At 41.0% G+C, this 13942-nt stretch overlaps 2 protein-coding genes across 2 annotated transcripts in view; one reads left to right on the plus strand and one right to left on the minus strand.

The window, feature by feature from the left end:
- srd5a1 (steroid-5-alpha-reductase, alpha polypeptide 1 (3-oxo-5 alpha-steroid delta 4-dehydrogenase alpha 1)) overlaps positions 1–2984 on the minus strand; it is a 12659-nt gene extending 9675 nt beyond the window's left edge. Inside the window, exons 1-2 of the mRNA XM_032535121.1 lie at positions 2547–2984; positions 1711–1877 (exon numbers count right to left, since the gene is read on the minus strand). Coding sequence (XP_032391012.1) covers positions 1711–1877; positions 2547–2857 — 478 coding nt within the window. The 5' untranslated portion in view covers positions 2858–2984. The remainder of the gene's footprint in view (positions 1–1710; positions 1878–2546) is intronic.
- Positions 2985–3209: 225 nt separating this feature from the next.
- The window catches only part of nsun2 (NOP2/Sun RNA methyltransferase 2), an 11844-nt gene continuing 1111 nt past the window's right edge, over positions 3210–13942 (plus strand). The window contains exons 1-18 of the mRNA XM_032535113.1: positions 3210–3470; positions 4148–4305; positions 4784–4888; positions 4974–5079; positions 5289–5360; positions 5539–5623; positions 5816–6008; positions 7263–7337; positions 7502–7632; positions 9823–9896; positions 10016–10146; positions 10835–10931; positions 11098–11306; positions 11504–11596; positions 11691–11826; positions 12853–12933; positions 13264–13402; positions 13846–13885. Of these exons, the coding sequence (XP_032391004.1) occupies positions 3405–3470; positions 4148–4305; positions 4784–4888; positions 4974–5079; positions 5289–5360; positions 5539–5623; positions 5816–6008; positions 7263–7337; positions 7502–7632; positions 9823–9896; positions 10016–10146; positions 10835–10931; positions 11098–11306; positions 11504–11596; positions 11691–11826; positions 12853–12933; positions 13264–13402; positions 13846–13885 (1991 nt within the window). The 5' untranslated portion in view covers positions 3210–3404. The remainder of the gene's footprint in view (positions 3471–4147; positions 4306–4783; positions 4889–4973; positions 5080–5288; positions 5361–5538; positions 5624–5815; positions 6009–7262; positions 7338–7501; positions 7633–9822; positions 9897–10015; positions 10147–10834; positions 10932–11097; positions 11307–11503; positions 11597–11690; positions 11827–12852; positions 12934–13263; positions 13403–13845; positions 13886–13942) is intronic.

Consider the following 13942-nt stretch of genomic DNA (forward strand, 5'->3'; position numbering starts at 1 on the left):
GGAACCATTCACCATTCACACACATTCACACACTGTGGCAGAGGCTGCCGTACAAGGTGTCACCTGCTCATCAGATAAACACTCACACACACACACACACACATTCACACTCAAACATGCAAATGATATTTCAGACATTGAGTTCTGCCACTTCTAACATGTTTGTCCTGATTAATTACAGTATGAACTGTTAGAGAGTCTAGACTGTGGAAAGACAGGGTTAGTTAAACTGATAAGGGTAATTACCGTACATAATAATAATAATAATAATATTGTATTAATCCTGCAAGGGGGAATTACAATCAGCCTGGTTCCAGATTTTCTCCGGGATTGAAAATGGCATCTCAGTCAGGTTATATATCGACTATATTATAAGGATTTAAGGGAATATATTCACTGGGAATTGGGACATAAATTTAGGTTGGTAAGAAAGTCCCAACATATATAATAATAACATACTGTAGATACAACACATATTAATACAAACTGCTCACTACTCCAGAGTAGGCCTGCCCAATTAATTGTAAGTGTAAAATCGCGATCTCGGTTCACCCTGTTCACCATTTTTGTTTTTTTAAATAACTGTAAATAAATGATTTTTTCAACGACTTTGATTCTCATTTAATTAACAAGCCGACTGCATCACAAACGCTACCACTTCCTTCTGTGAGTTTTAAACATAGACTGTGTGAAATAGGTCTTAATGCTCTCCCTTCTCTTCATCGAAGCCTCTATGTTTACAAGCTTGTGCTGAGGCGCACTGTGCTATAGGTGCCAAAACAAATCTATGTTTGGTACTGGCGATTTGTTTTGTTATGGTCAAAAAAATCGTGGCAGAGAACCGTAATATCAATCTTAGACAAAAAAATCTTGATTCGTTGTTTTTCCTGAATCGTGCTGCCTACTCTAGAGAGTCAATCATTGTTATACTTTCTAACCAGTACACGTGTGTTCATCATGTGTGAATCATTTTGTCAAGGATGGGTGGTAAAATGTTGGAAATAATTTACTAAATGATACAGTTTTTGAGCAACTTTTTACATTACTGTAATTCCATTCTACTTGGCTCTATTTTTTGATTTTGTTACACTTGTTTTTATCTTCTGCAGGCGCAAGGATCAACAGGGAGTAAAGGGAGTGGAGGAGCATTTACAGTGGAAAAACATGTTTTTGAAATTGAAAGTTTCCTGTGTTAACTTGACCAGCAAAGGGAGCCAAGAAAAACTGCTGAGCTCTTTGAGGTTTGGAAAGCGTGGAAGCACTTGGAAATGACAATGGACCAAAGAGCTTGAATGACAGCAGTGTGTGTTTACGGAGAGTCATTTCATTTCAGTTCAAGTGGAAAAAGAAAGGAGTAGGAGATGAAAGAGTGGTAGAAGGGATGAACTGGAAGAGATGGCAGAGGTAGGGATCCGGTATTTCCTGACTTTTACTTGATTTTCTCATTAAGACATGATCTTCTCATATAGTTTAAACACTACTGCACTCTCTCTTATCAGTGTACCTTGTGTTTAAATGATTGTTATGATGAAATGTCAACATCTGACAATACAAAATCCTTCATTTCACCTATGCTGATGTTTGTGAATGCCAAACCAGATCTGTTTCTAGCAGGAACAAGTTTCACCAAGACGAGCTCTTGTACAAAAAAACAAACAACAATTTCTATTTTCCTTGTAGAAAGTGAGGTAGCAGACACAGAACACCAACCTGCGATGAAGCATGGGTGGGTAACCCAATATGTCGGATACTCCGCATAATGGCTCAGGTATCGGATCTGCATGTAGCCATTATAGATGCAGAAAACAACGGCCAGGACAAATGAGGCAAATGGTGTTGGTTTACCTCCTCGGATTAAAAATGGATAAATGAGGGATCTGCAGCGGAGCAAACATAATAATAACACAACTAAGTTATTTTACATACTTGCTTTGACATTCAGATAGATAGATAGATAGATAGATAGATAGATAGATAGATAGATAGATCGATTGATGGATACTTTATTCATCCCAAAGGAAATTTTAGGCATCCAGTAGCAAGACAACATAACACAACAAACACATATACACACACACATATAATCACACATACATAAGAATAAAATAAAAATCATACACAGAAATGCAATGACCATGATAAGGTGAGATACTATGGTAGACTGTGTGTAATGGGGAAAAAGGGAACAGTGCAATAGATCATGATAAAATATTTCATATCTATGACTATAAAATATAAACAAAACAACCTATAAACTGACTGAATAAGAACACTATGTAACAGGGAATTAGTTATAATATATGAATGTTATGAGTCATGACCAGAGTCTAGGCTATGTATGAGGGCTAATATAGCCAATAAGAAAGTTGTACAGCAGACAAGTGATATGATGATGCTCGTACTACTGATGTAATATAAATGTAACGTAGATTTGTACACCCTGATCACTTCATGTGGTCATTATTAAATTGAGCTGCATAATTAATTGTTCAGATTCATGCATTCTACAGGTGTTGCTCCTGATTAAATTGATTGTAATTACCTACCTGTGAACATAGTGGCAGAAATACATGGCAATGAGCAGTTGGTTGGGCTGTAGTGAGGTTTTCGCACAGGGTGTCCAAAGTACCAGACACACAGGCACCAGGAACGCAGGCAGCTCCTGAACGAACCAAGCGAGCCGGACATTAATTGGAAATCCATATTTGCTGGTGGTGTATCGTCCGTATGGGACATTTTCGAAAAGCAAAGTGACGAAAGTGCAGGCTGCCATGAAAACCATTGAGTAAGCCATGCAGTCCAAAATGTACAGTTCTTCTTCGGAGGAGGAGAAGAGCCCGGAAAGGACTGCGTCCATCACGACTGAGAGGCTATTGTTACATATAAATAGAAACAATGTAACTAATATTTGCAACTATTTGCCAAAATGCCGTATCACTAGCGAAAGATGTACACGCGACTTGTTTCCCATCCAGGTCCAATCAAAGTCCCTGAACAGATATGGCATTGGATCTTATCAGCCAATGAAAATGCTCTCTTTTGCAACGTCGTGTCGTGTCTGCTCTCACCGATAAATATTCATCAGGCCTGCTATTTACATCGTTTTCTGTACCTGGTGTCGCACAGTTAACAGCTAAATAATGTTAGTAATTTTCTATTTTCTATTACACTGAAAAAATTCAATTTGAAATCCTATTTCGGTGCCAACAAAGGAACGGGCAGATTTTGTGGCCACCTCGTGCGGTCCTAATTCACGTGCGTCAGAGACAACACGTTTCGAGGGTAGCAATTCATTTTCAAACGCTCAGTAGATTCGCATTTTATCCGAGTCGCAGGTACATTTCTCTGCTTCTACCACCATTTTGTTCCGCAGACTTTTCTCTAGAGTTGTGTGCTATTCCAACATGGGGAAAAGAAGCCGGCAGAGGCAGAAAAACCAGACTACTGGCAGGGACGACAGAGACAACGCTGTAAGATTCACACTTCTAACGTTGTGCACCAACTTTTGCTAATGTCAACCTTAGGTGTAAAGTGCTCAGTCAGGCCTCATACTAGCGTTACCTCTATTAAGTTAATTGCGAAGGAGGCTGGGATAAACACGGTTATATTTCTTTGGAAAACCTGTGCAGTCATGTTGCTATACACTGCTAAACAGCAACACCAGATAGCTTACTGTTAGCTAGCTAACGTTACTGTTAACCTGGCTATTTCCCAAGTTTTTGACCATTTGTGACGTTAGTCTATATAAGGGCCTTACGTTTTTACTCGGAGGGCTCGTGGTCTTCACCAGATAGCTCATAAATGTGTCTATTTTATGTTGCCATGCGTACAGGTACAGACATTGGTTGAAAACTCAAAAATGTAATTAAAATAAGTGCGTAGTTCTTGGCTTAAAGTTACTACATGCCGAATTGATCATTAGACTATACTAAAATAATGTAGCAGGTTTTTCGAAGTGTTCTAGTTATTTACCCTCGTCCATGAGCAAGAAAACCTTAAAATTACATATTTCTGAATGACATTTTTGTTGTTGTTAAAGATTTCATTTTTATTTAGTAGTAAATGACAGTTATAAAATATTTAGTACTTATGACCCATACTAGTAACCATATGACCCATACTAGTAACCATGCATTCATGTGTTCAGGGCTGGGGAGCTGGCTATGCTGACATTGTCAAGGAGAATAAGCTGTTTGAGCACTACTACAAAGAGCAAGGCCTGGTTCCTGGGGGGGAGTTTGAACAGTTCATGGATGCAATGAGGGAACCGCTGCCAGCAACCATCCGCATCACTGGATACAAGAGGTGAGTTAGACAGATTTATAACCTAGATTCCGACTATTTGACAGGTCTGTTAAGTGTCATGCTCCAAGCCATGCAAGATGTTGTACAAATGTGCCTGTTCTTTATTGGCAAGGTACCCTTTTGGTCTGTTTTCGTTGTCTGTCTGTACATTTGTCACCTTTTTAAAAAATGTTTAATTTCAGATTCACTAGGTGCTAAGCTGCAGGAGACAATATTGTTGTTAAGCTGTAATTGATGAAAGTGCTTTTGAACTAAATTTTATATGATAGATGTGAACGATTAAGGCATGAATGAAAGTTGGCATGTAGGAGTAAACCCACAACGTTGCATATCTGCATCATCTTCATCTAAACCACAATGTATTGGATTATAAGGAGGATAGTTGTTTGAATTAATTGTATTTATCATGTTGGATGACTGCAGTTAGTATTTTGTATTGTGTTTGATTGCAATTTCTCCTCTTTCTGTCTTGCTCCAGCCATGCCAAGGAAATCCTCCACTGTCTGAAGGAAAAATACTTTAAGGACATACAGGAAGTGGAGATCGATGGCCAGAAGATTGAGGCTCCACAGTCTCTGAGCTGGTAAGATGTCATGGTTTACCCAAGGCTAAAAGAACACACGGATTCAAACTAGAAACTCAGAACACACTGTGTCTGTCTTCTACAGGTATCCCGATGAGCAGGCCTGGCACACCAACATGAGCAGGAAGATCATTAGGAAGTCTCCCCTTCTGGAGAAGTTCCACCAGTTTCTGGTCAGCGAGACTGAGTCGGTGAGTCAACACAAACAGAAATATACCACAAACAGGCATGGCATTATGACATCAGCATTACTTATAACGGTGGCGTTGCAGCTGTTCATATTGGCCATGTTCACAAAATGTACCCTCCATAGGAAGTTAGATAAATAAAGTGAAACAAAATGTCAGAAGTCATCAGAGAAATAAAAAGGCGAGCATTGTTCTTGTGTTTGTCCTTGCAGGGTAACATCAGCCGACAGGAAGCTGTCAGTATGATCCCTCCTCTCCTCCTGAAGATTGAGTCACACCACAAGGTAAAAGCACTGCCTTTTTTTAAGGTTACAAATAGTAGGTCTGTCTGCATTTCTAATGTCTAATGCATTTTCAGTTTTCTCTCCCATGTGCCCCTTGAAAAAAACACTTTCCTTGTGGCTTGAAAACAGCTGTGTTCAAAGAAAAGGATATTGTGAACATGCATGTCTCTCTGTGCAGATCCTGGACATGTGTGCAGCTCCAGGGTCAAAGACAGCCCAGCTGATTGAGATGCTCCATTCTGACATGGACGTGCCATTTCCAGGTAAGATGCACACATTTAAAATCAGGAAATATGCAACAATAACTGATTTCTTATTACTGGATTGAAAAAACTTATTTGATCTATGACTATAAACCAGTATCTATATTGCATTGTACAAAAAAACCTAGGGGATAATCAGCAGTCCCTGTCGTTTTAACAGTAGTTCACTTTAATCCACTCTTCTACCTCCAGAGGGCTTTGTCATTGCCAACGACGTAGACAACAAACGCTGCTACCTTCTTGTGCACCAAGCCAAGCGTCTCAACAGCCCGTGCATAATGGTGGTCAACCACGATGCCTCCTGCATCCCCACGCTCAAGATCGACTTGGATGGCAAGAAGGACATCCTCTTCTACGATCGCATCCTGTGCGACGTGCCCTGCAGGTCAGCAAAGGGCTGCAGGACTTTGCCTTTTTTATTTGGCTTGTGTCGGCATCACTAACCCATATCACACAATTTTGTCAGGAATTGGCGTTGTTGCAATCGCAGCGTCTCATGCAAATTCAACCAATTTAACTAATTTGACAATGACATAAGTTGAGGAGAGATATGCTTGTTATCGAAAGTGCAATTAAAAAGTTAAAGGCCAGTGGGTACTTTATCAAGTATGTAAGGGGATGCTGGTCTCAGATGGGAAATTTACATTTTACAGTGTGAACATCAAACAGCCACTAACAGATATACTATTGAATTTGATTCAATAACATTCCTTAAATAGTAAATTATCATTTTTTTTTTGGTCTTAAATCCACCAGCCATTTACATATCATTCCAGCATGAGCAGAATCCTGAGCCTTTTTAGTAAGGTTACTTGGAACACTTAGCCCAGAGTAGTTTTACTCTCCCAAAAACACCTTTCCATTTTATTTTTACAGAATTATTTAAAAAGAAAAATCAAATTTTTTGTTGTTGCAATTTCCACGGTCTTCCACAATTCCATAGCAAAAAAAAATACAGCAGACATTGCAACTTTTATTGTAATTCTTTACAAAACTGCTGCAAAATTAGGCATTTTGGGCCACAACAATTCCCCCCCCGAAAAGGCTGCAAAATCCTGGACGGATTGCAGGAGAGTTAGGGTTTGGAAGTCTGAGGAGGGAGTGGATAAAGAAAGAAATATGGTTAATGAGCTTTTCTGTATGTGTGGGTGTTTGGCTGGAGAAAAGAATTTGTGTGACAGATGGAGATGAGCCTTAACCCTGTCTGCCCTGTGCAGGCTATTTACAGGTTCTTTTCATAAATGGCTTTAAATAATGTTTTGTTTTTAACGTTTCAGTACGGGGTTAGTGGTAAAACATCCTCCTCTTGAAACTAGCGTCAGTTTATAGCCAGAACTGAACAGCATTTTTTTTGTTGCAAATGCTGCCTGAGTTTAGCCAGCTGCGGCGTTGAAGCCAGAAGCCCCTGCCAAACCCAACAGAGAGAGAGAGAGGGCGGGGAGGAAAAGCAGTAATGAAGACAGAGAGGCGGACAGACACTCAGCAGTGATGTGACCAGTCAGCTTAAGCCCTGCATGTAGACAGTTTGTGCTTGGCAGACTTTTTTTTGCCCTGTGAAAAGTGTTGAGGACCTCTGGTTGTTTTGGCGCCTCGGGCCAAACTGGGGTTGTGTCTGAGTGGTCTTCTCTGTGTTCTGCAGCGGGGACGGCACCTTGAGGAAGAACATAGACGTGTGGAAGAAATGGACGACAAGCAACAGCCTGCACCTCCACGGGTGAGTGGGGAGACTGAGCGTTTGTGCTTTAGTGACAACATAGGAATTCATGCACTTGTGTGGTAGACCAAATTGACTAAAGGACAAGGGAATCGAGTGTGTTCTTTTGCTGCTAATTAAAAAAAAGTTGGCAGTATTACAGAGTGTGTGTGTGTGTTCACCAGGCTCCAGCTGCGTATCGCAGTGCGTGGGGTTGAACAGCTGGCTGTAGGAGGGAGGATGGTCTACTCCACCTGTTCACTCAACCCTATAGAGGACGAAGCTGTCATCGCAGCACTGCTGGAGAAGAGCGAAGGTAACCAACACGCACAAACACTTGCAGGGCTATTCAATATAAGCAATATGCTTTTTATTTAAATCAAAGTTCTGTTCTCAGTTTTTTTTTCTCTCTTCCAGTTGTTGCTAGGTAGAGCAAACACAAGTCAAAAGTCTCAGTCCTGATTGGTTTAAACAGCCTGATATATAAATTCTTCAAAATTGGCAACACGCGTTCATATTCAGGGGGAGTTAATTTCACTACATCCACAGCAGATATTAGAATAAAAAGATGATCTCTGTCACAAAGTTACCTACGGTGTCATTAACTAGCTTACAATTAGCTTACTTTATGTGGAAACATTTCACATTTCAAGAGCACTGGTGCTTGATTTGTTAGAACTGTTCTTAGGGTTGCGGTTGGGTGTTTTTTTTTCTTTTAATTTTTTAAATCCCAATAATTTTCTCAATAAATCAATTATTGTTGGTTGAAAATGGCAGAAAATTGGGACAAATGCCTACTATAATATACATTTCATACATGTGGTCCAACGTCATTATAAAACATCCTGCAAGCTTTGTAACGACTGGACAAATTGCACTTTGTTTAAAGTGCCTACAACTGATTTGTCAAAAACCTTTTTATTTTCAATTCAGTGCGATATGTAGCTCAGTCCAGCTCACGGCAGTTTGAGAAAAGCAGGTGACCAACAAAAGAACAATTGCTGATAAAGCCGCAAGCCGCAAGCTGCGATTCCAAGCTCAAACCTTGATTTGCATCATTCCACGTCCAGTTGTTGTGCATTTAAAGAGCCCCCTAGTGGTCAATTTGAATGAAATGTGCAGTGTATCTATGAGGTCATTATGGAGACATTTCCCTGAAGTTTTGTGTTGATTGGACAAACATTTAGTCATTTATAGCCTGATTTGCGCCATTTCACCTGCAGCTTGTTTGCATTCATATTGCCCCTTGTTGTTCAATTTGAATGTATCTTTCAGGAAGTGGTTCAGGTACCTTTAAGGACATATCCTGAGAGATTTGTGATGATTGGACAATGAAAATGTGATTTATATTAAAATGTGTGTAATGTCACTCGCTTGTAGTGCCCCCTGGCGGCGTATGTATATCAAACTGTCCGGGTGTATCTGGGGCACTTATCTGAGCAAACACTGTGAGTTTTGTGGGTTAGGGTATTAGTGGCGTATGTGTATCAAACTGTCTGGGTGTATCTGGGGCACTTATCTGAGCATACACTGTGAGTTTAGTGATGATTGGCCTGACGGTTGCTGACTTGTGTTCATTTATGTCCAGAGCTACGCCCCTTTTGAAAATCATTGGTCAATAACTTGAAAAGTAATGGAGATAGAAACAGGCTCTATTCCACTTGTAATACACTTGATCCATTGATGGTTCTCTTGGTGGCAATCGGCGCTACGGTGTAGGAGGAGATCTCAAAAATGTGTTTCATTTCAAAAAATTCAAAATGGCGGAACATTTTTCTAGGCGGACCTTAATGGTCCTTGAGGCTTTTTTGTGGAGCACATTAAGCTGCATCTGTGTAAGAAATTTCAAGTCAATCAGACTTACGGTGTGGGGGCGTGGCCTTTCTACGTTTGCATTTTGAAGTATTAATCACAGCGCCACCGTGTCGCCACAGATTGGGTTCATATTTCTATAGAAGCACATTTACTCCATTTCCAGTTATTTCCCCAAGTTTCATGTTTCTAGCTCATTCCAGCTCACGGGAATTTGAGCTGGCGCAACAACAAATAATAACTAAAACCGACAAACATAGAGGGTTCTACCGCCTTGCAGTTCGAACCCTAATTAAGTGTGGCAAATGTTTGGTATGATCATATAACTGTCGTGTCGCATACACAGTATATCCATTTGAAAATCCTGTATAGTGTGATAATGGAACTAAAGCTAAATGAGTCTTCAATGTGATCATGTGTTCCAGATGTTTAAATGCCCACGGAGAATATTTCTGTTTATTATGCTGTTAAGTGTCCTTTTCTTCCACCTATCAGGTAGTTTTAACACTGCATGTTTAGATTGTACAACTGGTCAGATCATAAAAATAAGCAGAGTTGGAAACGCATAAGGTCAATAGCTGCAGAGCCAAACCAACAATTTAATTCACTTTTGAAGTTGTGCACGCATCATATTTAGGTATAAATTTCAGTAGTTTTCTGCCAAGTTGTAATGTGTTTTCACTCCCCGTTGCAGGAGCCTTGGAGTTGGCCGATGGCTCGGCTGATCTGCCAGGGCTGAAGTGGATGCCTGGGGTCACTTCCTGGAAGGTACTGGAACTCTATGTCTTTGACCAACCTCTACAACCATAAACAGTATTTAGGTCGTGGAAGTGACTGTGGATTACTTTAACTGGCTCACACACTTAAAGCAGTTGTTGTCTCTGTAGCTGATGACCAAAGAGGGCCAGTGGTACTCCGACTGGTCCGCGGTTCCGACCAGTCGTCACACACAGATCCGCCCCACCATGTTCCCGCCAACAGACCCAGAGAAACTTGCTAGCATGCATCTGGAGAGGTGGTATGTACGCACTCAATAAAGGTTTGTGCTATTATATAATGTGAGAGACTCGGTTTGGGACTTCTCAGTCCCTAAGCAAAGGCCTTCCCATCCTAACCCGGAACCATTAAATCCATCTATGGCACGGTTCTAATAGGAACAGGAACACCGAGACAGGAAGCCTTGTTAAACGCCTCTTTGAGTGCCAAAATAATCAGAGCGCATTTGTTATTCTCTATTAACATTTTCCCCAGGTGTTATTTTTGTATACAGAAATGAATGAGCCATTTAATGTGATCAAACTGCCCACCCCCCAAACCCTTGTCTCAATTTAGCTCATTTTTCTTATCTTTTATCCTACTGCGAGTATTTTGTTCTCATCAAAACCCACTTGGAGACACTTTTCTGTTTTGATGCCAACTTCATTAGCAGACTTTTTTTCCTTGGCACAGCCTTGCATACACACCGTCTGCATGGATGCGCATGCATATACACACCTGCAGTCTCACTTAGTGGTGCATGATGTCATTTCTAGCTTTTACTTTGACTCACAGGCCCGTTGCTGGCCAGCAGAGGGAGCTCCTGTCACACGTCTAAGAACCTTTTGTATTTAATGCTGAAAAAAACAATCCTTGTTTATCTTCAAAGTAAGTGGCACTGTGAAACTCAAGCCATGATTTATGTTTGTGTGTGTGTGTTTTAATGTCAGTATGAGGATTCTACCACATCACCAGAACACTGGAGGTTTCTTTGTGGCTGTGCTGGTGAAGAAAGCTCCGATGCCTTGGAACAAAAGATATCCCAAGGTACTTCTTTTAAACACACACTCACTTAACGGATGATTAGATTGGCAGTCTTACTTGAGGAGGTAAATAGAGCAGAATGCCCCCCCCCCTTGCATCACTCACCTGTTACTAATCACAGCTGGGACTTTTTCTTTTATCTTCTTTGTCTGCTCATCGTTGTCTCCAGCTGAGGAAGGACATCTCGTCCAGCTCAGCGGCCCAGACTGAAGGCTCCCCGGTGGCCTCAACCCCCGCAGACACGCCCTGCATCCCCGAGAGTGCGGTGGAGGACGGCGAAGCCCCAGAGGGGAAAGTAGACAAGGAGGCAGAAGAGGAGACAACCCAAGGAGCTTCCTTGGCCCAGGAGACCACAGCCAAGCAAGACGGAGCATGCGGGTGAGTCATGTTGGTGTGATGAGCTAATAAACACAGGAAAACGGCAAGGTCTATGAATGAGAAATTACTCCAGTTTCCTTTGAAAGAAGTTGAATTCAGGCTTTACTCGTGTTGTGCTACATAAATGTAATACTTCTAATAATAAGTAAATAAATTGAGTGATGAATGAATGTCTGTCTTCTCTCTGTGTGTTCCAGGCCTCCAGCCTCTAAGAAGATGAGGCTGTTTGGTTATAAAGAAGACCCCTTTGTGTTCCTTACTGAGGAAGACCCTGTCTTCACCACCATACAGTAAGTGTCTCTGTGTGTGTTAGACATGGAAATTATAGTTTTCAGCGTTTTAGTGTCTCAAAACAATTTTCTTGTCCTCTTTGGTTTTCTCTAGATCTTTCTATGATCTGTCACCCAGCTTCCCCAAGCTCAACGTTCTGACCAGGACCCACGACGGCAAAAAGAGACACTTGTACATGGTGTCCAAAGAGCTCCGCAACGTGTTGATCAATAACAGCGAGCGCATGAAGGTGTGTGGGTGTGGGTGGGTGTCTGTGTGTGTGTGTCTGTGTGTTTCTGTGTGTGATCATCGCACACATGGAACGACAGGTTGGAAGATGATGATGACAAAGCTTTTCTTGCAAGGAAAGGCGATTTTAAAAATAGATCCAACAAAATAATAATTTCCTGGATGCAATGCAATTAATATTGATAACACACTACAGAGTAGTCAGACTAACTTCATTATGCCTATTATATCAGTGCTTTGGATATGGACATATTGGCTTTACTTTGGCACATTAGATCATTTACACAGTGTGTGTGTGTGTGTGCTTGTACAGTACCAACTCATCTGAGGGAAGCAGCCTAACAGATGGGACCCTCCTATCCCAAATCCCTCTTGTCCTCCACCTTGTAGCACCAGCACAGGTGGCACTGTGTGTATGCATGTTTCAGTGTGTTGGTTCTCCTCATTGTGTCTTGATGCTTTTCACTTTTTAAGTCCTTTCCTATTGGACTAAACAACAGTAAGTTGCATGTCTCCACTCCACAGGTTCTGGATGGGGTGACTGAAAAACACACTAATAATATCTCAAGTTTAACAAAGAAAATCCATGGAATAAGACTCTTTTAGAACGTTGAATGGTTTAACATTAAGAGAATTGAATCTCCATTTCTCAAATTTAATTAAGTTGAATATACTTGTTTTAATGTGTTAATGTACTTGTTTTACTACCCGTAGGTTGGTAAATAATGCAATTTTATTTCAGAAGTGGTGTTGATCGCTGATCGTTTCCTCCCACCCGTGCTAGGACACCAGAGACTGTCTTTACCCATACTTTTGGAATATAATACAGTAGATGCCTTGAGCAAGGCAGTTTGGTGAACATCACTAATTATTTACACACACACACCACATTAGCAGTGTAACACTACAAGACCCGTAACATAATTATGTTAATTTTTATTTTAATGACTACCCTTGGTTATATTTCAGGAGAGATATTAATAAGTGAAGTGAAAGTCGACATGCCTTTTGTGTTTTTGTTTCTCAGGTCATTAACACAGGGGTGAAGGTGTGGTCTCGCAACAGTGATGGAGAGGAGTTTGGCTGTGCCTTCAGACTGGCTCAGGAGGCAAGACACACACAGACACACCCACACACACACACACACAGAAAGAGAGAGCACAGCGCCCTATTTTTCACCACACCACCCTGGGCTTAACTTCTCATCCTCACACAAGCTCCTTAATGTTTGTTCAAACATGCAGTAGGTAATTCTTACAATCATTACTGTATTCACCACAGAGGCCACCAACACAGCAGAATAACAAGGGAGCCGAGTTCACACTTCAAATAAACTTATAATTAATTCATTTGAAATGCATCATGCAAGTGTAAAGAATCTAGAATCCCTATGTAGCGCCTGCAGATTGTCAACTCCATCTCCTCTCTGTCCCACAAGGGTATCTACACTCTCCAGCCGTATATTCGCTCCAGGATAATCCGAGTGAGTGTGGAGGACATCAAAGTGCTGCTGACCCAGGAGAACCCGTTCCTCAGCAAGCTGCAGGACGACGCTCACGCCCAGGCCAAGAAAATGGGTAAGCAGCACGGCAAAAAAATAAAAATAATCTCACTCCAAAATATTAGACTTTAAATAACCACCTTCAAAAAAAAATGAAGCTATGTACTCAATATTGCTACAGACATTTTACTAAACAGTTTTTTCCGTACTGATACCGAAACAAAATATTTTTTTTTGGGAAGAGTGGCAGATTAGTGGCTGGAAGGTTTCTGACTTGGCTGCCATGTGAATGAAAGAGAGAAGTGAATGAGTAATGCTCTGTCTTCAACAACTGGTGTTGAGCTGCCCTTTAGCAAGGCACTGACCCAGAAACAAACACATAAGAGGAGCAAATCCAGCAAAAGGAAACTAATTACTCTTTTAATTCTCAGAGATGTAACGAAGTGTACATGACAAGCGTTGTGGTCCAAAATGGGTTTTGGATTAATGTGTTGTTGCTCTCTGTTATTCTCTCTGCAGTAATGGGCAGCATTGTGTTGAAGTACATCCCCAACCCAAAGTAAGTGGTTTCTCTATATTTGAAGTGTATGCATGTCATGTTTTTTTTTTTTTCCTT

This window comes from Etheostoma spectabile, chromosome 14 (genome assembly GCF_008692095.1).
Source record: "Etheostoma spectabile isolate EspeVRDwgs_2016 chromosome 14, UIUC_Espe_1.0, whole genome shotgun sequence".
Taxonomy (NCBI): domain Eukaryota; kingdom Metazoa; phylum Chordata; class Actinopteri; order Perciformes; family Percidae; genus Etheostoma; species Etheostoma spectabile.